Below are 24,034 nucleotides of genomic sequence, written 5' to 3' on the forward strand. Positions count from 1 at the left end.
CATAGTGTCCATCAGGACATGGCTTGTCCCAGTCTCCATCCTGTCCATCAGGGGACAGCTTGTCCCAGAGAGCAGGAGGAGCACAGGGACAGCTGGTCCACAAACAATCACCTGGGAAAGGAGACGCAGAGATGCTGATAAGTTTCCTGCTCTTTCATTTCCTGTCAGACAGGAAATGAAAGAGCAGCTTTGTTCTCCCTCTGATGAAGCTTTATGAGCAGATGGCAGGAGATGCCGGTCTCTTCCTCGTCCTCTACACCCCAAATGTCTCCCATCAACGGGGGGGGGGGGAGGACGACTCAACACATGAAAGCAGCTGAAATGACATTTGGATCCGAGCTCCGCTTCAGTCAGTTTGACATTTCTACCAAATTAAAGTCACCTTTCAGAAGCTCAGTTTATGAATAAATATCTCATTTCAATGTAGTAGATGGTCGTCTGTGTGTATAGAACATACATGTTTGTGGAAGGCGGGGGGTTCTTTTACCCCCCCCCCAGTGAAATTAGATCATTAAAGGACTTGTTTGTCGATGTGTTTTAAAGAAAACTTTATTAAGAACCAGATGGATTTGAGATATATATTTATAGATATTTAATGCAAGGATGGAAAAAAAACTGCAGTACATCAGAGTTGTGATGGTGCTGCTTCCGAAGAAACACTTTGATATTTGTGGAGATAAACATCTGGTTTTCTTAACGAGTAGATGCAGATTCCTTCATATTAAAATGCTGGGCTTTAATTGTGAAGGAATCACAGGAAACTCAACGTAAAAGGACTGTTGTCCTGAGACGTCCCGACTGCAGGTGATGAATTACCACGGTAACCAGTCAACACCTCATGAGAATTTGTTTACATCTCCGCCAGATGTGGTTTTTACTGTCGGAACCAGAACCACATCTGGATGAAACCAGAAGACACTCCAGTGGTGACTGAACTACACACATATCCATCTCATATGAATGTACATGTGTCTCCAGCTGTGATGATCACAGGAGCTCCTCCTTCCATTCAGAGTCATAGGATTAAAACTGAAGGAGGTCAGAGGTCAGACTCACCGTGAGGAGATAAACCACCACGCTGCGTCTGAAGAGCCATTCAAACCTCCTGAGGATCTCCTGCTCCTCCCCTCTCTTCAGGAGGTGAAGGCAGACATTGTGAATAGAAACTTGGATGCTCTGGGTGTGTGCCTCTGTTAGCCCGGGAACAGGAAGTGAGAGGTCACCTGACACGGAGGAGCACAGTCACCCACTCGCTGTTACCATAGCAACAGACCTGACGTCTGAATGGAGCTTCAGGACTCGTGGAGAGACCGATACACAATAAGGTAGAAGAAATTACAAAAATATGATTCTGAATAATCTCAAATCCTTTTTAAAGTCTTGTCCTGTGGGTCTGTGTCGCCGTGGCGACGGGGTGGTCTCCATAGACTACGACATGAAGGCCACTCGGCAGCCATTGTGAGAGCTGCTTTCTCTCAACAGTCCGTTGGAGCAGGCCTCCGGTCGGCGGCTCGGCCTGAGGGACGCAGCAACCCCACAGTCACGGACATCGGAGTCAGGATCCAGACCTGGTCCTGGAGCAGGTCCTGGACCCGGAGCAGCACCAAGACCCAGGATGACGCTGATGGAGCGAGGCAAGTCCTGAAGAGAGCAGGAGCGGCTTCATGAGACAGACTGGACACCTGGAGCACGTCAAAGGTCTGTACAGAAGCGCGTTGACAGACCTTACAGCTCCTGATCTGCTGACAGATGCCCTCTGCTTTCTGAAGGACTTCTTCCACGTCTAGCTTCATGGACAGCTCATTGATGTGCTGAGGGACAGACAGGCGTCAATGGACTGCTCTCACAGAGTAAACCTCTACAATGAAGATAGAACCTCAGCTCACCTTAAGGATCTCGTTGAAGCCGTAGTTCTCCTCCATGATCTTCTGCTTCTCGGAGTCCAGGATGGCGCAGCAGACCAGCAGGTGGAAGTTGTCACAGGGCAGACCGGTCCACATCACCTGAGGAGGACAAACAGGAGGAGAGGTGGACGAAGATCTTGCCCAGGCGTCCGTCCATCTGGACCCACCACAGAAGAAGAAACTCACCTCCCAGAGTCTCAGCACGTCGTGGAAGCTGAGCTCTCTCTTGAACCTGATCAACAACCAGCGGAAACAGAAATACAGGAAACCAGAATCCTGAGACTCTGTGGAGCAAAGAGACACCCTGTCACACCGAGTCCCTCAGCTGAGGACTATGACGTCATCGACTAAGTGGTGGATATACAGAGAAGGGTTCTGCTGATTTTCTGTGTTGATGTTATTGGAGCACTGGGGGACATTTGTTTTGACAAATGAGGTCCTCTCTTTAATGGGGCGGAGCAGGAGACGTGAGCTGGTGTACCGAGGTAGTTCCAGAAGGACAAGTCCAGCAGTCTGAGTAGAGTGCCGAGCTGAATCAGCTGAGTCTTCATGCCCTGCATCTGCTCCTCAAAGTTCTGGTGCTGGAAGACAACAAGCCCGCATCAACATAGAAATACATACATGTTTATACTAGAGCTGACCAACAATCACAGCAGGAAGTCTGAAAACACGTTAAGCAAACAGCAGCATTCCCTAAGGAATATTAATTATAATAATAATAATACAGTACTCTATGATCAATAACCTCTCCTCAGTACTAGGTGTCCAGCAATCTGTGAAGCCAGTCTTTGTTCTTTAATTCTGGTGGTAATGAACCTTCTAAGTACTACAACGTGTCCCTCACTAAACTCACCATTTGGTCCATGAAGGAGACAAAGCACCAGAAGGCGTCCACCTCGCTCTCCATCACGTAGAGGATGGGAGACAGCAGGTCGCTCATCCCCTGGACGTAACCTGAGGGGACAGAAGACGTGAGACGTCAGTATCGGGCCAAAAATGACCATCACTGTATTTTGTCTGATTCTGGCAGCACCAGAGTATTTTCTACTGGAGGGAACACATTCATTGATGCTGAAAGGTGATGTTCACCGCTAGCTGGGCAACCTGCTTGCAACTGGCCAGCTAGTTAGCGTGTTAGCTAGTTAGCGTGTTAGCTAGTTAGCGTTTGCACCAGAGGAATTACCAGCTGCTCAACAAACTTTACAACCAATTGTTTTCTGATGTGGGGCAGCAGACAAAGCTCCTCTCTGGTTCCTGTAGCAACTTATTATTACAACTTATTTATTGTGAGCTGTATCCAGCATGCAGTTAATTATGAATGTACAATTATTAGTGTTACAAATTGTTTATGTGTCACAAGATGTCCATTAAATAGGGTTTGTTGTGTAATGTTCTAATCATGATTCCATCTTAACATCTGTGACAAATGAACCTTTATTGTGAAGTCGTGTGCCATTGATCCACAGGAGGACAGACTCACCAAGGTCAAAGTCCAACATGCAGTAGGTCATGAGGATGTCGTGGAGGAGGACCAGACCCGGGTTATCGATGCCTTCGTAGAAGTGGTTGCTTCGGTCTGTTCTGTTCACGTCTTTTTCTGAGGACAGAAGAGAGACGGCGTCATGCTCTGAGTAATCAATTCAAAGGATCAATAATGCAGGGAGACGTCACCTATCAGACTCCTGTAGTCTCTCAGTCTGGAGTTCCTCCTCTCCTGCTCCTCACTCACTGACTTCCACTGCAGCTTCATCCTGAAGTACTCGTCACTGTGACAGGACACAGCCATCAACGGTCACTATGGTTACTCAGTCGGTGATCAAAGGTCAAAGGTCAGAGGATGTTGCATGTTTACACTAGAATAAGGGCTCATTTAAACAGAAGGAAAATGAATTGAAAGTGTGTTGACAGCAGGGTTCCCCTGGTACGATGGCAGAGAAAACACTGCACTCATCCGTCATCAACAGGTGAAATCCTACTGCCTCATGATTGGCTGATGAGCTGAGAGCTTTACAAACACGTGTTCAGGTGAGCAGGTGGACCCAGTAACGTTCCCGCTCAGTTTCTCTAGTCATAATAAAGTAAAGTTGTACGTTTTGGCTCTCTGAGCGATTTTCCTCTCCTCCAGCGAGCTGTCCCAGGGGACATAACCCAACAGGAACTTCCAAGCTTCTTTCCTCACAGCGTGACAGAGTCCCTGCAGAGACACGAGGAGACGGACACGATGAGAGAAACACAAGGACACAGACACGATGCATCAAAACAGGAAGACTGGTTGACTGATGACCAATGAAGACGTCTCACTCCTTTGAAGATGGTTTGTTTGAGCCGTGAGATGTTGATCATTCTGCCCTCTGCATCTTGGTGTTTGCTCCAGTCCTCTGAGGACAGAGGCCCAGTACGAGTCACCTCAGGCCTCGTCCCCAGGTCAATCTGAAGGGTCAGGGGTGAGATAAAGACAGACGGGGTCAAAGGTGACATGTAATACCACAATATCAACAAGGCCATGTGAGCCATCAGCGTGGAGGAGGCCCTCACCCTGGTGATGACCTCAAAGCCGGGCTCCTCCTGCTGGTTGATCTCCAGCCCGGGGATGACCTCCCCCAGGAGGTCGGCCACCTCCTCGGGGGGGCGCTGGTGCTGCTCCTCTGTCCCCCGGAAGGCATCGAAGATGTAGTTGGTGACTTTGGAGAAGCCCCCCAGCGTGGTGACGTAGGGGTCCTTCCTGAACTTCTGCTGGAATACACAAGGTCCAACAAGCACCTTCAGCTCGCCGCTACGGCTCAAAATCATCACAAGAAAAACAAATAAGAACGAGACAACATAATAATAATAAATTGTTAGTTTGTAACCTGAACCAGGCCGAAGTTGTTGTCATCCAGCAGGTTCTCAAAGGACTGAGAAAGAGCTTTGATTGGAGAACCGACCAGCAGACATGACTCATCTTCTGGAGCTCTACACACACACACACACACACACACACACACACACACACACACACACACACACACACACACACACACACACACACACACACACACACACACACACACACACACACACACACACACACACACACACACACACACACACACCCACACACACCCACACACACCCCTGATTAGCATTTCTGTTCTAGTTCTATAGTGAGTAAACCTCGTCATTGGTCTCAGAAGCCAATCAGGAGACAGACGGACGTCACACTGGTGCTGCTTGTGTTACTGGAGCGATTTCATTATGGACCTCTGAGATAAGAACTTTAATAAGAGGAGAGAATCCTGATACCTGAGAGGACAACGTATCCTGATATCCGACTCATTGAGGACAAAGCGTCCTGATACCTCAGATAATCTACAACTCTAACCTCTGTGAAGATGACACCATCACCACAACGTTGTGTACTCACTCGCTGAGCAGAGCAAACCTCCTCAGGCTCTCCAGGAACTCTTTGCTGCCGCCCTGGTGGAAATGCAGAGCAGGTGGGGAGGAGCAGGACTCCTTCAGCTTCAGCACCAGAAAGGTCCAACCTTCTTCCTTCAGGGTGACGGACCTGAGGTCGCTGAGGGCGAAGCTGAACGCACCGCCACTCTTCTCGTGGCTGTGGTTCAGAGCGCCTGCCAGACCAGGGAGAGGGATCAGATAACACACACACACACACACACACACACACACACACACACACACACACACACACACACACACACACACACACACACACACACACACACACACACACACACACACACACACACACACACACACACACACACACACAGAGTGCCTTTCTACATCACGTCCAATCAACTGAATATAACAGGATGGACTCCAATCGGGTTGTAGAAACATCTCAAGGATGATCAGTGGAAACAGGAGGCACCTGAGCTCAATTATATCAAAGGCTGTGAATCTTCAATCTGTATTTTTAATGAACTGTTTTCACTTTGTCATTATGGGGTGTTGTGTAACATAATATGTGGAAAAGTGAAGGCTATGAATACTTTGTGGATGCAAAATCAATGATGTAATTAATATAATTATTATTCATGTAGTTAAAGGACATAACATATCAGGATCAGGACTTCCTTCTCAAAGTGATGCAGAAACATGATTCATTGAGTGGATCCAGAATGCTGCAGACTATGTCACATTTACTGTGTAGTCACTTCATCACATGTGAACATTGTGAACTCACCTGTCACAAAGTGCAGTTATTGGTGATATAACTCATGGTGGTACTTCCTGTCAGCTGTGTCCTACATTTACTACCCGAGGAAAGAAGTCTCACCTTCTCCGTTAGTGCAGCTCTTCTTCTTGAAGGACACGGCGTTCACCATGTCCCACTCCGTCTCGTAGCTCTGCTGGCTCTCTAGAAGCTTCTCACCTGGACACTGGTCCCACTCCATGACGGAGCTGGAGTCCTGAACAAACAAAGATGCTCTTATTTGTGGTAGCAGAGAGGTGATCAGAGTCGAGGTGTCAAAGTACTTCTAGTTTCTACTCTGGACTCAAATGAGAAGAACAGTGTTCCCTGGTGGTCGGAGGTTTAAGATGCTGATATAAATCTATATACAGATATATTATATATGAAAATATTCAGCTCCTTCAGGAGAGGGGTGCTATGACCGTTCAGATTTCTCTCTGCTTGAATTAATAGAAATCAATATTCAACATGGTTTTCAATGGAGTTTTTTTTCAAATACTCTTGACTTTCAAATCAAGGCTGGTTGTGCTGGTCGTAGTCATGTGGCTATGGACTCCCCCAGAGACCCAACAGCGAGACAATGTCGGTCTCAAGCTCCATAGGGACACATGTCCCTGCTGACATTTGTCAGAGAAAGCAGAATCACGTCTGCCGAGAGTCGTATTTATGACGTATAAAGAATACGTCTGCGTTCAGTGGTCTTGGGTCAACTCAAGACTACAAGTAGTTCCAGGGTGAATGTAGTTATGTGCAGTGGGACTGTAGTTCTAGTTATTATGGTTTAACCAACCTTTCCAGCACACAGCATGTTTGATGTGTCGACTGTTTCTTCCACAGGTTTGAACTCAACAAAGACTTCAGCATCCTGATGTGTGGAGAAACAAGCACAGTCAGAGTTATGACTCATTAGTAGAAGCCATATGGCACTGAAACCACCAGATATTTGGGATTATGGGATTCAGGAGCATCACTTTGTCAGTATTAGCGTTGGATTCCTTTGGAATCCCTTCCTTGGAACGGGACTTTTTATCTATATGCTCCAGTCTCAAAGATTTTAAGACGTGTACTTTACAACTCCCCCCCCCTCAGTACAACTCCCCCCTCAGTAACTCCAACTGTTTACCACTAACTACAGGAAGACTAGAGCCCCCCCCCCCCGAGGGGATTAACCCCACCCTGTTCGTTCCTACTTAGCTCTGATGTCTCTCTACCAACGTGGAGCGTGAGGACAGATATTAATGTCTACTCTTAAATCAGTGACCCGATGAGCTCAGCTGCTCACATGAACATGTCCTCATGGTCTTCAATCACAGCTTAATAAAGGCCTTTATGGATGTCACTTTGCTCTTGAAATAGTCTTTAGTTGCAGCTCATGTGTGACGGTTTCACCTTGTCGACAATGCGGAGGCAGCCGGAGATGAGTGAATCCTCGGTGGGGCTTTCATTGCTGCTCGGGTGGATGAAGACTCCTTCATGTTCAAATATGACCTGTGTGACAGACGTAGTTATTGAATCAATTCACATATTACATCCTTACTCGCTTTCTGTAATAGTGTGGTTTTATTTGATATGCACCATGTTCAATAAATTCATATTCCTGGTTAACAGGTTCAATAATTCATGAAATGTATTCTATGTAGTGAACGGATCTATATTGATAGACTATATATGATCACATGTGTAGTGACTCGGATGTTTATCTCAGTGCTGGGTGGTAAACAAGGGGCAGTGATGTGACCCTGCTAACGTTAGCTACAGAAACACTACACGTTGGCTAAAGGAACAAAGTCGCCAGTAACTGTGCGGAGGATTTTTTGCTTTTGTTGGGACACAATAACCGATGTGAAGCAACTCTGGGACTCCTCAGCGGCCCATTCCGTCGGCAGCCGTCAGCTAGCCTCTTAGCAGCATGCTAATGCTAACGTAGCTCGGAGTGCCGTAGGAGCCTCGGTGCGGGTCGCGAGTCAACCAACTAGACAGCCGGCTTGAAGGCACACGGGGTGTGACGTCAGGTCACAGCTGTGCTCTCGTGGCATCTCCGAGGGCGGATGATGTTGTTGCAAGAGAGCTAGCACAATGGCTAGCGCTAGCCTGAGCTAGTTGCTCGGCTGGATAATGAAGCAGTTATATGAAGTAATACAAACAGATATATACTTAGAGTACGTATAACATGTAACTATATGATTGGGTGTTCCTACCTTTAGAAGAGAGTCCGCCGCCATGTCGTCTGGTCTTTCTCTCTCCTGATAACGTCAGCCGCTCACGTGCCTGTCAACTTCCAAAACAAAACGGATAAATCAGCTTCCGGTGGAGAGAGCTACCGCGCATGCGCACTACGTCATCACATTCACCGTTGATAATACCACATGACATTATATTCTTTTTATACTTTTTGTTATTTAAGTTAAAAGTGTATAGTTTTCAAACACGGTTGCATTAAGCTGTGTTTTAATTTATTTCATGACGCTTCATCTTGACTTCACCAGTACAATAAAGAATATTGGTGAATTATAGATTCAGCTTTTAGAATATTTCTTTTTTTATCTTAAAATAAAGAAACCATCTGTAGTAATAAAAAAGAAGGCCACCTCGGTTGCTGCTTGATAGTTTTGAAGCACGAAATGAATCCAGGAAGTCCAGGCCGTTTCTCGTACGTGGCTAACTGACTTAGCTAAATAATATTTAGGATAAGAGATAGTTATGAAACTGCATACTTGAAACATTAATAATGTTCTGTTTAATGTCATTTTCGTATGAAAACCCATGTTTATAGTAGTAGTTAAGTATACAGTGTCATAAATACAACTTTTTCAGAACATTATTCGAATGTTATTTTACAATATAACAAATATAGTATGTTTGAAGTGTCATACTACATCTCTGACGTTTATAACAAACCAAACCGTTTAAAAATCGGTTGAAAATTTAGAAAGTTATGGTTATTTAAAAAGTACATGTTTTGGGTGAGCGAGCTGACTGTACCAAGATGGCCGCCGCGGACGTTCGACTCCGTTGGCTGGCAACGCGGGCGAGACATCGAGGCTTTATATATCTGGCCCCCGAGGCGCCGCGTGACACACACGGAAGCTGTTCCGTATATGGGCAGCTTCTTCTCTGATTGTTCTCGTTCTGTATCGTGAGAATTGGATCGGAGCAGACGAGAAGCTACTGCTAGCTCATTGGGCTAACCGTGAGAGCGGACAGACGTGTTACCGACCGACTGTCCGGTGACACATGAACTATTTATGGTGAGCAGCTCGGTGGTCGTACAGCCGCAGGCAGCGGGTGAGTTTGGGCGAAATGGAAGCGAACACGGTGAGTCGTTCTCCCCGAGAGGAGCTGGAGGACGGAGAGATCTGCGACGATGACACCGAGGAGAGTGTGCCTCTCCGGCGGGGGGAGGGTAACGTTAGGAGACATGTCCGCGGCGCTCCTCCACGGGCACGGAAACCTCACCTCCACCCGCACAACATGCTGCCGCACATGGGCCACCAGTCCCAGGACTTCCGTCTCCTGATGCCTTACAACCGAAGCCCTCACGGCCCGTTCCCCCCGATCCACCGGCATCAGTGCGGGCCTAGCGGGCCCGATCGGCCTACGGCTACCTCCACCCCGACGCCTCCGCTGCTGCTACCGAGCCTCGGTCCTCACGGTGACGCGAGCCCGAGGAGCAGCTTCTGGGAGCGGAGCCACGGAGCCCTGGGCCGGTTCAGGCACCGGGCCATGCCAAATGGTGGACGCGGGGGCTGGAACCGGGGCAACCGGGGAGGAGGTAGAGGTCCCCCCGGTCGTTACGGGCCCGGAGAGAGTCACGGGAACCAGAAGGACTCTCCCTCGAGAAAGCGTATCCTTTCCCCCGCTGCGTAATAGATTCACTGTGATGGTCTGATTGAATTATAATACAGGGCTTGTAATAATGATGATTAGATTGTCTGTGATAATGCAGTTACAATAATGTGATCATTATTAGATCATAATAATGATTACAATAGATTTTTATAATTCTAGTATGCAGCATTTATAACATTATAATAGATCTACTGTGACAGACTCATTTCATTGTTATAGATAATAATCATAATCACATAATAATCGTTCAATTCATTTTATTTTGTATAGCCCAAAATCGCAAATGACAAATTTGCCTCAGAAGGCTTTACAGTCTGTACACATGCAACATCCTCTGTGCCCAAACCCTCACATCAGCACAGGACCAACTGCCCAAAACATGAAAACCCTTCGATGGGGAAAAAGGTAAGAAACCTCAGTGAGAAGGTCAGAGGAGGGACGTCATGTGTACAGACAAGTGGACGGCCATTTAAAACCGTCAATTCAACTGTCGGTGGTGGTGATAAAATGATCTTACAATGAAAGAGCAGTGAGTCGTCACCACACATTCAAGTGTATATTTGTCGATGATGGGAGGAAGACCTTTCTTTGACCTTTGACCTCAGAGAAGCAGATCGTAAGGAACCTGGGCAGGAAAGCGTCTCACTGTGGCTCGAAACCAGAGACCAGTGTCGACGAGTCCTTCGAGGACCTGCTGTCAAAGTACAAGCAGATCCAGCTGGAGCTGGAATGTATCCGCAAAGAGGAGACCAGGGCCCTGGAGCCCACGGCCCCCCCCACAGCCCGCCCCCCCCAACACACTGCCAGTATTACACAGAGCCAAACCGCTCCTGGACCTGCTCCTGGAGCTGAACCTGAACCCGGTGCAGTTCCTGGACCTGAACCTGCATCAGCTTTTGAACCTGGACCTGGTCCTCCTGGTCCAACAGTGGAGGGCTCGTCTGAGCAGGAGATGGTGGAGGAGAAGAAAGTGTTCCAGGCCTTCAACATCAAGCCTCTCCGTCAGAAGCTTCCTTCTCCTGCTGCTTTGGAGGAGCTGAAGAGGAAGCGTGAGGAGCAGGAGAAAGAAGGCGCCGCTGACCAGGACGGTGAGCAAACAGAAAGTTCCTACAAAATAAAAGCTCTTACTGGATCCTCAAGGAGAATAAACATGTTGAACCTGTTTGCTGTTTTTCTTTATGTCATGTATTTAGCATAACAATATTCTATATATTCCATGACATTACAACAAACAGGATGATGTTAATATGAAAGGTTCACTTCCTGTGCGTCTCACCAGGTGATGTAGAAGAAGAAGAAGAACCCAAAGCCGATGGAGCAGAATCGGAACACATCGCTGAGGAGTCTGAAGACCCGAAGAAGACGACGAGTCTGTGCTGCAGTGAGGACATCAACAAAGACCACAAGGAGACGAAGAGTCGCAGAGAGTCATCGGCCTCCAGTGAGGACTCCGTCATCTCTCCTGACAAGGTGGGGGCTGCTTTCCAGACCAGGGTCCGCGAGACTTGAGGGCCGGGGGGGGCAGCAGTGGGAAGTTTGGGAAAGGTATCTAATGGTGGGGGAAGACATCCACACCAGCACTACTAAGGGAGCTTTCTATTTACAGGTTGGATTGTGCATTTTTCATTGTGAATACAGAATAATGACCAAACATCCTCGTAACCCTCCTCACAATGACGCTTTAAAGTCCAGTAGCAGGTGCAGTAGCCAGTGAGAGGCTTCTTCTGCTTTGTCCCCAGCAGCCTGTTGGAAAGCTGGAGGAGGAGGAGCTGTCGGAGCTGCAGTTGCGCCTCCTCGCCCTGCAGTCGGCCAGTAAGAAGTGGCAGCAGAAGGAGCAACAGGTGATGAAAAAGAGCAAAGAGCGGATAACCAAAGCTGCCCTGGAGAAGAGCTCCGGACCCGCCCCCCCCAGCAGGCAGAGGGTCACCACAAGGTCCGCCTCTGCTGCCGCCGCTGCAGAGAGGAGCCGGACCAGGTTCAAACCCCCGGACCAGGACAGAACCAAGACTGGGGCCCGAGACCGGCCCAAAGTTGGTCCTAAACCTGGTCCTAAGGCCCAGGTGGAGAGAGGCCGAGGTCCAGGCAAAGCCCACCTCACCAAGAAGATGATGAGTCCAGGTACCTGTCCCTTAGTGTGTGAGGAGGCTCAGGTGGTGCTGAGGATTGTGGTGATGATGGTGCTGTCCATCCTCAGGCTCGGTGGCGAAGCAGGCCTTCAGGAAGCAGCAGCTGGGGACGTGGACGCTGCAGCAGCAGAGGGACCAGGAAGAGATCCGGAGACAGGAAGAAGAAGAGAGACGCAAACGAGAGGACGAGATCCGAAGAATCCGAGATCTGTCCAATCAGGACGAGCAGTACAACCGCTTCATGAAGCTGGTGGGGGGGAAGACGAGGACACGCAGCAAAGTAAGACGCTGTCTCGCTGGATCATTGGTCGCTGATTACAGGTGATACAGGTGAGCTTCTAGTGTGACCTTCCTGCTCTTCAGTCCAGAGATGGTGAGCACAGGAAGTCTGCAGGAAAACAAGGTCCAGACTCCTGCGGGAACCTCTACCAGTACGACAACTACGACGAGGTCGCCATGGATACGGACAGTGAGGCAGGTTCACCAGGTGAGACACGCCCGTCTTCTTTTGATCTTTAAATAAAAGTCGTACTTCCTGTTTAAATAATGTTTTTGTTCCAGTGGCGTCACCGAAGCACAACCAGCTGATTTCAGAAGCTCCGGGTTTCACTCCACGGTCTCCTTTGGACGGGCTTCAGTTTGGACCGGTACTTTCATGTCCCCTTCATCTCTTCCCTCCTCTTCCTCTTTCTTTGACTGCAGTGGATTTCTTCTTCTTTTGTCTCGCAGGCGTTTCTCTCCCCCATGATGACTGCGGTTCCTCCCCCTCCTCCACCTCTCCCCCCCGCACCAGATGAGCTGGAGCCTCCTCCCAAGCCTCCCTTTGCTGATGAGGAGGAGGAGGAGGAGATGCTGCTGAGGGAGACGTGTCTGATGTCCATGGCCAACAAGAGGGTGACGTCCACAGAGGTGAGGCCGCTGGTGTCTCTGTGAGAGGAAGCTCTCAGCGTCTCTAAACACCTCTGTGTCCCTGCAGGAGAACGGCTCCAGTGGTCCTGCTTCTCCCAGCGCTCCTCCGCCCCTCCAGCAGCCAATCAGAGGGAACCTGAGCACCGTCACTCTGAACACCGCCACTCAGGCCAGAAGCAGCAAGTTCAACAGGGGACACCACGCTGCCAGGGCGCCGCTTGTGGTGAGAGGGGAGGGATGGACGATGATGATGAAGATGACGATGACGATGATGATGATGATGACAGTCTCTGGTTCTCCTTCCAGCTTCCCAGACACAAGTCGGTGGTCATTTCTCTCGTGGACTCGGACGACAGTGACTCAGACCTGGACTCCAACCAGACCTTTGGAGGACTGGAGTCCATGATCAGAGAGGCCCGGAGGACAGTGGAGGTGAGACCGTGGAAGACCTCCGAGAAGGGGTCCACTATGATGATGAAGTAACAAACCCATGGCCCGGGGACAAATGTGATGAAGATGAGAAGACTGGTTTCAAACCGTTTGGTCCTTTTTTAGGCAGCAAAGCCGAAAGCAGCATCCGGCTGTGAGAAGGAGAACAACCCGGTCAGGACACCTGAGACGCTACCTGAAGACAAGAGGGCCGAGTACCGCCTGCTCAAGGAGGAGATCGCCAGGTAAACACCGCATCCACACACACACCCAAGCCTGCGTGGACGTGTCCAACCCTCGGTGTCCTCTGTACCCAGCCGGGAGAAGCAGAAGATGATGAAGGAGCACAACCCTTGGAGCTCCTCGTCCCCCGTGGTCTCTGACGTCGGGCTGGAGGCGTCCGACGTCAGAGCGGCCGTGGAGCAGAGGGTCACCGAGGCAGAGCAGAGACTCAACAAGCACAGGTGAGGCCCTCAGCAGGTCCTGGTCCTCTTGGCATTCTTCGGGTCACAGGTGGACTCGGTAAACGATGGACCTTCTCCCTTGCTTGCAGAGAGCTGCTGCAGAGGGACGAGGCCATCCTGAGACATCTGCTCCAACAGGAGCTGAAAAAGAGAGACTCTCTGAAAGCGGCTGAGGCCAAAGTGGTGAAGCTCCGAGAGCAGCTGCAGGCCTCTGAGAAGATCGTTGTGGCCAACAAGACGCTGCAGAAGAAGCTGCAGGAGCAGGTGGGACCTCAGGACACTTACTAGTGATCTAACCCAAATTGTAAACCCACCTGAGTGTGAACCCTGCTGCTTCATGTCCCACCTGTGCAGGTGCATCGTGTTGAGCATCGCGTGTCCATAAAGAAGAGTCTGTCCGCCCGCTTGGAACAGGAACTTTCTCAGGCTCAGCTGACTGCAGGAAGAGGCTCCAAGCGCCGCCTGGACTCCACCCACAGCGCGGTGAGAAGGCTGCAGTCTGCTACCTCAGGGCTACAACGATACCTGGGGCTACCATCTGTAGCCCCAGGTATCGTTGCTGCACAGTAGTTGGAGGCGTCCACACCTTCTGACCCCCTCGTGTCCCTCAGGCCAGTAAGCTGCAGCGAGTGGACGGAGGTCTCCGTGGATCCGAGCGTCACTTTGCAGAGCTCATCGCTCAGAAGCAGCGGCTGCAGCAGCTGGAGTCGGAGTACGCTCTGAAGATCCAGAAGCTGAAGGAGACCCAGGCCCTGTGCAACAGAGGACACCCATCAGAGCCCCCGCCACCGGCCGCCACCCCCCCCCAGCCTAGGAGCCAGGAGGCTCCGCCTCCGGCCGCCTTTCCCCCGCCACAGCCCTCCCTGCACGACCTCACCCAGGACAAGCTGACCCTGGACAGCGAAGACGTTCCCGAGGCCGACGAGCAGGAACCTGAAGCGACTCCTGCCAAAGCAACGCGCCGCAACTCCCTCCGTCAGTCCAGCTGCTCCTTCACCAAACCCCACCTGGAGCAGCCCAGCTCCACCTCCGCCGCCCCGTCCTCAGCCGGCAGCAGGCCTTCTGCGGAGATGTTCACGGGGCTGGACCTGGAGGCCTTAAAGCTCGGGTACCAGCAGCAGGCCCGGCTGGGGGAGCTGCTGCAGAAGGAGCTGCAGACGGTGGGGGGTCACGTCCAGGAACCCCCGGGTGCACAGGTCAGCAGCACGTCTACAGACACGTAACCACCGCCATCGTCCTGTCCCACCTGGTCTCTCATGCTGTCTCCATCGCTGTGCAGGTGGTCCCAGTGGAGGTGGACTCATCCAGCAGCCAATCGGGGAGCTTCGATCTGAGGCCTGTTCCCTTTGGACCCTACCACAGTCCCCTGCTGGCCTTCAGGTCCTACAGGTACCTCAGCTCATTGGCTTCATCTATGAGCAACACCGTCCTCCTATGTCCCCTCTGGACACCCGCAGGACACTTCTGACCATACGAACAAGCCATGGGGTCTTTGATTGATGAACACATCTCGAATGGTCTCTTTCTCAGGTTCAGTCCGTACTACAGGACGAAGGAGAAGTTGTCTCTGAGCTCAGTCACCTACAGCAACACCATAGAAGCCCGGAGGAGCTTCTGTCGGTTTGACCTCACCGGAACCTGCAACGATGACGAGTGCCGATGGTGAGGAGTCACGTCCATGTCCTGTCCTCGAGGTGTATTTGTCTTCTCCTTGGTGGTCTCATGTGTGTGGTCTCTGTGTTGTGCAGGCAGCACATGAGGAACTGCACTCTGACTGGAAACCAGCTGTTCCAGGACATCCTGTCCTACAACCTGTCCCTGATCGGCTGCTCCGAGGTCAGCTCTGACGAAGATGTCAGTGATTCCACAGGTAGGCTCACATCACCTGGGGTACCCTTAAGCTATTTGCATATTCCTAATAGTGCTACTTTATTAAAACGGCTCACTGCGCCGCTGCGCGTCACATGTCACCTGCTGCGCGTCACATGTCACGTTTTAAAGGTATACGTTGACACTGTGGTTTCTGTAGAGAAGTACATGAAGAAGCTGTTTGGCTCAAACAAAGACCGGATGGGCGTGGACCAGAAGGCCGTGTTGCTCGTCAGCAAAGTGAACGAAAGCAAGCGACACGGTGAGGGACCTTTCTCTTTGTCATCATCGTCATCTTCATCATGGGAAGATCCTCTGACCCGTCTGTCCTCCTTTAGTTCCTCCTTTCACCACCTGCAAAGACACCAGGACGTGGAGGCCGAGGTCGTCTGCCCAGACCAGCTTGGGTCTGGAGGACAACAGCGGAGACGAGTCGTCAGGAGGACACCCGACCACGGGGAGACATGGTGAGGACAGACTGGAGGCTTACTTTATTTTGGCCACATACAGATGCAGGTCTCTGGAACCACTGTGTTTATCCCACCACCATGAGAACATTAAAGCATTATATGTGGCGTCCACTAGGGGGCATCACTACTGAGATATAAGACGCGTTATTACCCGGTAATAACATTATTATAGGGGGAATGTTCTATGGGTTATTATATATTATTATGGGTGTTCTAGGTAATGCGTGTCATCCTGCTGGCGTCCACTAGGGGGCATCACTACTGTGTTGATGGGTAATGGTTTAATTTTATAGCACTTTTCTATCCATCCATTACAAGGACAGAACAAAACCAGGCAAAAAATAACAAACACAACACTAACGGAAAAATAAGACCATAAAAATAAAACTGGAGAATGGGGGGGGGGTGGGGGGGGGGCTTGTTTGAATGATGATACGCGGGAGCCTGGATGTGGATGGGGAGGCGTTCCAGAGCAGAGAAGGAGTCGACTCTCTGTGGATGGCTGAGAAGGAGGAGGAGCAGAGGAGCTGCTGCTGTGTGACCCCATGAACCTAATCTGAGACTGTCTTGGTCCAGATGGCGTCTCTAGAAGCAGCCTCTCGGCTGTGGACGCCTGCGTCACATCGGAGGACAAACGGTATTTTGTCAGTGAGACGGACGACATATCGAACCTGGAGACCAGCGTCATGGAAAGTCCACGAGACACCCAGCTGTGGATCAAGTTGGCCTTCAAGTACCTCAACCAGGACGAGACGTGAGTCCAAGTCGGATGAGAACCACGTGTTCCTCTAGAGGGCTGTTCACTTTAGGGAACCTCATGTTCATCTGGAGGATTGTTCTCCACCTCCCAGAAGATAATAACCTGATGTTCTTCTGTAGGTCTACAGAAGAGTGTTTGGAAGCCGCCTTGAACACCTTGTCTCGAGCTCTGGAGAGTAACTGTGAGAACCCAGAGGTGTGGAGCCATTACCTGTCCTTGTTTTCGAGACGCGGCAGCAGGGAGGAGGTCCAGGAGATGTGCGAGATGGCTGTAGAACACGCTCCAGACTACAAAGTGTGGTGGAACGTAAGAAAAATCCTTTTCTTTACACAGAACTTTTCCAGGGTCTGCTGATAAATCTCTGTCCATGTGGTCCTCACATGTTCTCCTCAGTATCTCGGTCCACGTGGTCCTCACATGTTCTCCTCAGTATCTCTGTCCACGTGGTCCTCACATGTTCTCCTCAGTATCTCGGTCCACGTGGTCCTCACATGTTCTCCTCAGTATCTCGGTCCACGTGGTCCTCACATGTTCTCCTCAGTATCTCGGTCCACGTGGTCCTCACATGTTCTCCTCAGTATCTCGGTCCACATGGTCCTCACATGTTCTCCTCAGTATCTCGGTCCACGTGGTCCTCACATGTTCTCCTCAGTATCTCGGTCCACGTGGTCCTCACATGTTCTCCTCAGTATCTCTGTCCATGTGTTCCCCTCAGTACCTGAAGCTGGAGGTCTCGTTTGAGGGGAAGGACTACGTTTGTGACCGCCTGCTTCAGTTTCTGGTGTCTGAAGCGTCTCAAGCGGTCACAGACAAACTGTCCTTCCAGCTGATGGAGGCGCTGCTCTACAGAGTCCAGCTCCACCTGTTCACGGGCCGAATGGACAGCGCTCTGGCTATCCTCCAGGTGAGTGGAGGTCTGTCTTCTGCTCTTCCTGGTGGGGGACGTGGACATAAAGGTTCAGTTTCTTTGCAGAGCGCCCTGAAATCGGCCCACAACAGGAGCATCGCTGAGCACCTGACGGCGGGTGACCGGGCGCTGCTGTGGCTCTCCTACATCCACCTGACGGAGTTTGACCGGCTGCCGGCCGGCATGCTGGACCCGGTGGAGTCCGGTCCGTCCCGGCTGGTCAGCAGAGAGTCCTTCCTGCTGCCCTGGAGGACACCGCAGGACGTCAGCTCCCCACTCCACATCCTGGTGGCTTTGTTCAGAGGTACAGCGTGAAGCTCAGCGCTCAGAGCTCTTCTGTTGGTTCTGCTTCTACAACGGTTCTGCTTTCCCTCCAAGATGCCGTCCATCAGTGTTCGGATGAGTCTCTGTCTCCGAGTCAGAGGACGCTGGCCTGCCTTCCTCTTCACAACAACCTCCTCTCCCTCTACAAGCTGCTGGACAGGTGAGGGTGGGGGGTATATGATGGTCACCAATGTTCACCTCGTAAGACCAAGCACCGGCTGTTGGTCTTGAGGCGGCCCGTAAGTACGGACTCTAACAGCTCTCTGATTGGCCCACAGGCTGGATGAGGGCGTGGCTCTGTGCACGTCTCTGCTGGAGCTCCGCCCCGAGTCCTGCTCTCTGAGGGAGGCTCTGGCCGACCTCCACATCAGGAAGGGATGCGCAGACCAGGCGGTCAGCATGTGGCTCCACGCTCTGGCCGAGTGTCCCAACAACGCAGAGGTCTTCTACCACTCGTGCAAGTTCCTCATGGCTCAGGTGAGCCCAGGTGTACAGGAGGACATGATCAAAGCAGCTTCCAAGTAAATGAAGGTGCGTGACAGAGGTGTTCAAATGTCCCTCAGGAGAAGTCCAGTGCCATCGCGCCTCTGTTTCGAGGGTTCATCCTGTCGCTGTGTGAAGACCAGCAGAGTCAGAAGAAGCCGGTGGACGTCCTGAGGTGAGCGTTTTAATCAGAACTAGACATTAAATCTACTGAGGACTTTAAAGCGATGCGGCCTGTTGTCGATGCCCTGCAGACACGTCCTGGGTTTCCCCACTGAGGAGCTGCTGAGAGGTCCCATCGTCAAGGAGCTTCAGGAGCAGCTCAGTCAGCAGATGCCCTACCTCCACCTCATCCACTGGTGTGTCTCTATCGGGTCAGAAGTTAATGACAAGAATTTAACCAGGAGACATCTTCATGACAGATGTCTCCTGGCAAGTTTCTTCTTTAGATCTATTTCTCCCACAGGAACGTTGGACAAGTGGCTGTTAGCATGTTGCTACGTTGATAGCTTAGCATACTGATATGATTGATGTGTGACCGTGTTGGGACAACAAGACCTTTACTCTGAAGGGATGCCGTTCCTTCAGAGTAAAGGTTCATGTCGTATCGATGTAAGTCACGACATCCCAGAGAAATCCCTCTAACTGGTTCAATAACTTATTTTTGCTCACAACATTTACTCCGTGGTAAGATGAGGACAGGAAGACAAATGCGTGTTTCATTCTATTGATCCAAGTTGTTGTTCTAGTCGCTGGCAGTGGCTTCACGGCTCTGTGGAGGACACGGTGGACGCCTTTGAGAGAGGACTGGGGACAAATGTGCAGCTGGAGGAGCTCCACAAGCTGTGGATGGAGTGAGTCTCTGCCGTGGTTACCAAGTGTCTCTGTCCCCTGGTGACCCCGTGCGTCTCTGTCCCCTGGTGACCCCGTGCGTCTCTGTCCCCTGGTGACCCCGTGCGTCTCTGTCCCCTGGTGACCCTGTGCGTCTCTGTCCCCTGGTGACCCCGTGCGTCTCTGTCTCTCTGTGACCCTGTGCGTCTCTGTCTCTCTGTGACCCTGTGCGTCTCTGTCTCTCTGTGACCCTGTGCGTCTCTGTCCCCTGGTGACCCTGTGCGTCTCTGTCCCCTGGTGACCCCGTGCGTCTCTGTCTCTCTGTGACCCCGTGCGTCTCTGTCCCCTGGTGACCCCGTGCGTCTCTGTCCCCTGGTGACCCCGTGCGTCTCTGTCCCCTGGTGACCCCGTGCGTCTCTGTCCCCTGGTGACCCCGTGCGTCTCTGTCCCCTGGTGACCCCGTGCGTCTCTGTCCCCTGGTGACCCTGTGCGTCTCTGTCCCCTGGTGACCCCGTGCGTCTCTGTCTCTCTGTGACCCTGTGCGTCTCTGTCTCTCTGTGACCCTGTGCGTCTCTGTCTCTCTGTGACCCTGTGCGTCTCTGTCCCCTGGTGACCCTGTGCGTCTCTGTCCCCTGGTGACCCCGTGCGTCTCTGTCTCTCTGTGACCCCGTGCGTCTCTGTCCCCTGGTGACCCCGTGCGTCTCTGTCTCTCTGTGACCCTGTGCGTCTCTGTCCCCTGGTGACCCCGTGCGTCTCTGTCTCTCTGTGACCCCGTGCGTCTCTGTCTCTCTGTGACCCCGTGCGTCTCTGTCCCCTGGTGACCCCGTGCGTCTCTGTCTCTCTGTGACCCTGTGCGTCTCTGTCTCTCTGTGACCCCGTGCGTCTCTGTCCCCTGGTGACCCTGTGCGTCTCTGTCTCTCTGTGACCCCGTGCGTCTCTGTCTCTCTGTGACCCTGTGCGTCTCTGTCCCCTGGTGACCCCGTGCGTCTCTGTCCCCTGGTGACCCCGTGCGTCTCTGTCCCCTGGTGACCCCGTGCGTCTCTGTCCCCTGGTGACCCCGTGCGTCTCTGTCTCTCTGTGACCCCGTGCGTCTCTGTCCCCTGGTGACCCCGTGCGTCTCTGTCCCCTGGTGACCCCGTGCGTCTCTGTCCCTTAGCTACCTGGTGTTCAGCAGTCAGCAGAACCGATGTCCGTCCAAACTGTTCTCAGATCTCGTCCACCGGTGTCTGAGCACCGTCCCGTCTCGTCTGGAGCTTCCCTTCAACCCAGCAGAGTTCTGGAGCTGCTACAGCTTCCACAACAAGGTGAGACCTGTCTGTCTGTCCCTTGTCTCTCTGTCTGTCTTGACCCTTTTGAAGGTGTCATGTTGAACTCTGTGTCTTCAGGTGGTGACTCTCTACCTGAGCCTTCTGCCTCAGTCCCAGCATGCACTTGTCCTGGAGAGACTAAGACACGCCATGCCTAACAACACGGAGCTGGGCCTGAGGTACACACACACACCCGTTACCATGGGGATGTGTCCCGCTGTGCGTCCCTTGTGTTGGTCCCTCCTGAGGTGCTGTGTTGTGCTCAGGTTGCTGCATCAGGAGTGGAAGGACGGAAACCTCGAGCACCTCAAGTTCCAGGTCCAGATGTTGAGTAGCCAGGCCCCAAAGTGTCTGGCCTACTGGGAGATGTGAGTGACACACACGACTGAAGGTGTTTGAGGGCGTGGCCTAATGGATCGGACGGAGCCTCTAGTGTGCTGGTGTTTGAGGGCGGCCCAGTGGAACTGACGGTGTTTGTGGGCGGAGCCTAATGGTGTTTGTGCTGTGTCTCTCAGACTCATAGCGGTGGCGACGGAGCTCAAGGAGCCATCAGAGGTGAGTGAGTGACGGAGGTGTTCCTCTAAGTGGACGGAGCCGCCGACCATCATGTGACTTGATCTGTCTCCTCCCCCAGGCTCTGTATGAGTGGTGATTGACAGTTTGATTGAGGATGCTTGCGTGTTGTGACTCCATGCTCCGCCCTCTGCTGTCTCCTCCTCCCCCCTTTATGGTGCTTCATCTCTCCTCTAGGTGCGACTCTTGTATCAGCAGGCGCTCCACCTCCTCCCTCTGTGTGCGGCCCTGTGGAAACATGTAATTCACTCACTCACACACACACACACACAGGTGACCTGCTGACAACCGCCCACTTCCTGTGCCTCAGGTGAAGAGCCGTAGCTTTGTCCCTGTAGGAGGAGTCCTAGCTTGTCCACCTAAGACACAGGAAGTGAAGGACTGACTAGCTGTGTCTCGTCCTCCAGAGAAGCCAGCCTTCTGGTCCACGTGGACCTGGTCCTTCAGAGACCGCATAGGCTGAACCAAGCGCTCCGTCCTACGGGGACTTCCTGCCTGCAGCATCAGCTTTTTCGCCGCTCCCCCGGTTGCCTAGCAACCGTATAACATGAAAATCATACAAAAAGTAGAGATGGTAATCTTATTTAGTTTAGGGGAGATATGCTTCACCTCCGCAGCATGATACCTTTTATTTGACCATCATTTAAAATAAAATAGAAATAATTAGGCCCTGAACTTTGAGCTAGAAGTGATATTTGAATCGTAAGGTTGAATCAATCAATCATTAAAAAGCAAACCCATTTATTTACTTATAACTGTCATTTAAGACATTACAGAATATGTAAACTTCTAAAGTGACTTTAAGATCCCCAAAAAACAAAGTTCAGTGTCTTTGTGAATTTCTTCTCATTGTTTCCTAACTTGGATCCATTTCTGTTGATAATATTGAGGATAAACCGGGGGGGGGGGGGGGGGGGGCGACCTGTCAGACGCGTGTTCACCCCCCCCCCCCTCTTTGCCCCCTGCAGCGCCTGCTCTTCGAGGCAGCAGAAGGAGGCGGCTCGGACCGGCTGAGGAGGCTCCTGCTCAGGTGTCAGCAGGTGGGCGTGAGTCTCAGTGAGCGGAGCCCCCCCCCCCCCCCCCCCCCCCTCCCCCAGCAGACCTAGGATCAGTGACACTCAGACTTAGTAGAACTAAACCGTGAATGACTCAGTGAGAGCAGACAGACCAGTCGAGGTAAGACGCCCCCCCCCACACCAGCACCCGCCCCCCCGGAGCCGCTTGTATGACGTCATGTACGTAAGTATGGAGCTGCTGAGTGACTGTTTGTTCATGTCCTCCCGTTTCTGTCCCCTTTCATTTGGATCCATCTTCTATTTGATTTTACCTGCGTGGGGGGGGGGGTTAAAGGATGTTTGCCCCCCTGTAGCAACGCTGCAACATCAGCACGTTGTCTTTTCTTTGTCTCCGGAGGAAACAATATATTTTGTAAAAGTGCTGAAACTTAAGGCCGAGTGAATCTTTTGTACTGGTCTCGGTCTGAGAGACTCTGGACCAGCAGGACTCTGCAGGACTCTGCAGGACTCTGCAGGACTCGATGTGCTGCTCCCCATTTTCCTTTTGTCCCATCTGATGATTAAGAGTATTCGCGGAGAAGAGAGACGTCCTTCCACTGTTGTTTTTTACATGTTGGATTGAAATGTTATTAAATTATTTTCTAAAGATGACAAATGTCTCCTGAGGTCTTTTTGTGTCTCATCATGATGGTTTCTGGACATGTGATGGACATGGAATGTGGACGCTGAGTCTCCTTCTGTACTGCTGCCATCTCAGAGGTTCTGGTTCTGATTAGCTGCACTTCAGCCATCACTTCCCGTCTCTTTATGGGCGACTGGATCCATACGCGGGACACGGGGGGTGCAATCTGCTGTTTTCAGTTTGTGCGTCATCGTGCAGTAAGTGTTGAAATCACAAGGACTTCGATGGTATTAAACACTGACAAGATAAACAGCTTAGAGTTAAAATCTCAGTTAACTCCTAATTTGTATATACACACATTTTTATAATATATGTATGTTTTTTTTTACAGACACTAAATGTGTGTGAAGTAGAAGTAAAGTAACACAAATCGGAAGTACCTTCAAAGTAGTACTGCTTCAGTAATTACACTCAAGTACAGTGAATCATTTCATAGTAAATTAATGTAATCTGTTTTGTGTATTAATACATTATTACAACAGAATGTAGCGTGTTCAGAGGACGTTTAGTTTCATATTGATGTTTATTCACTCAAATGAAGGATTATGGAACATCATATTTCAGCATGTTGTTGCATTGTTGCTTCAGTGTGGCGGCTGCAGTCAGGATGTCGTGGGTGGAGGAGATGTTCCTCCTTTTCCTCTTCTTCCTGTCTAGGACAGGATGTCAGAGAAAAGAGGGGGGGGGGGTGTATTTAGCACCATATCACACTAAAGCAGTGTTAGACCTGAGATTAAAGCAGGAAGGTGTAAAGTTAAATATGCAGGAACGTTGAAGTATTTAGAAGACATCTCATTGTTAAACAATACAGGAACTCAAACTAAAGCTCTCAATACCTTCAGGTGGTCAAAGATCCGACTATGGTGACAAACTGGGTCGTGACCCCTATGGTGGCCAGGCCCATCCTCCGAGGGTCTGGAGCGGTGATGAAAA

General features: G+C 51.1%; 2 protein-coding genes across 4 annotated transcripts; one reads left to right on the top strand and one right to left on the bottom strand.

The window, feature by feature from the left end:
- Positions 1-531: 531 nt before the first annotated feature.
- tbc1d15 (TBC1 domain family, member 15) lies at positions 532-8,446 on the bottom strand. 2 transcript variants are annotated; one of them, XM_037450607.2, is made up of 17 exons: positions 8,301-8,446; positions 7,492-7,590; positions 6,893-6,967; positions 6,187-6,319; positions 5,308-5,515; positions 4,754-4,856; positions 4,440-4,634; positions 4,206-4,334; positions 3,995-4,098; positions 3,576-3,670; positions 3,385-3,501; positions 2,758-2,858; positions 2,386-2,485; positions 2,091-2,188; positions 1,887-2,003; positions 1,725-1,811; positions 532-1,641 (listed from the first exon to the last, which is right to left on the bottom strand). In XM_037450607.2, exons 1-17 carry the CDS (start codon positions 8,322-8,324, stop codon positions 1,429-1,431), a joined length of 1,998 nt encoding a protein of 665 aa, XP_037306504.1. In that variant the 5' UTR covers positions 8,325-8,446; the 3' UTR covers positions 532-1,428. The 2 variants fall into 2 exon arrangements, with proteins under 2 accessions (XP_037306504.1, XP_037306503.1); XM_037450606.2 differs by having other exon boundaries at positions 4,440-4,637.
- A 772-nt stretch (positions 8,447-9,218) lies between these two features.
- LOC119195575 (zinc finger C3H1 domain-containing protein-like) lies at positions 9,219-23,084 on the top strand. 2 transcript variants are annotated; one of them, XM_037450604.2, is made up of 35 exons: positions 9,219-9,946; positions 10,557-11,039; positions 11,231-11,421; positions 11,691-12,069; positions 12,146-12,357; positions 12,441-12,564; positions 12,639-12,724; positions 12,807-12,986; positions 13,054-13,209; positions 13,293-13,418; positions 13,542-13,660; positions 13,733-13,879; positions 13,969-14,143; positions 14,234-14,362; positions 14,491-15,075; positions 15,159-15,268; positions 15,410-15,541; positions 15,628-15,749; positions 15,909-16,010; positions 16,087-16,215; positions 16,795-16,972; positions 17,098-17,284; positions 17,694-17,882; positions 17,952-18,189; positions 18,264-18,369; positions 18,488-18,686; positions 18,773-18,867; positions 18,947-19,051; positions 19,442-19,546; positions 20,680-20,827; positions 20,909-21,009; positions 21,097-21,198; positions 21,346-21,385; positions 21,581-21,643; positions 22,372-23,084. In XM_037450604.2, the coding sequence occupies exons 1-35, from the start codon at positions 9,403-9,405 to the stop codon at positions 22,507-22,509; spliced, it is 6,225 nt and encodes a 2,074-aa protein (XP_037306501.2). In that variant the 5' UTR covers positions 9,219-9,402; the 3' UTR covers positions 22,510-23,084. The 2 variants fall into 2 exon arrangements, with proteins under 2 accessions (XP_037306501.2, XP_037306502.2); XM_037450605.2 differs by having other exon boundaries at positions 11,694-12,069.
- The last annotated feature ends 950 nt before the right edge of the window (positions 23,085-24,034 follow it).

Source organism: Pungitius pungitius, chromosome 6 (assembly GCF_949316345.1).
Source record: "Pungitius pungitius chromosome 6, fPunPun2.1, whole genome shotgun sequence".
Taxonomy (NCBI): Eukaryota; Metazoa; Chordata; class Actinopteri; order Perciformes; family Gasterosteidae; genus Pungitius; species Pungitius pungitius.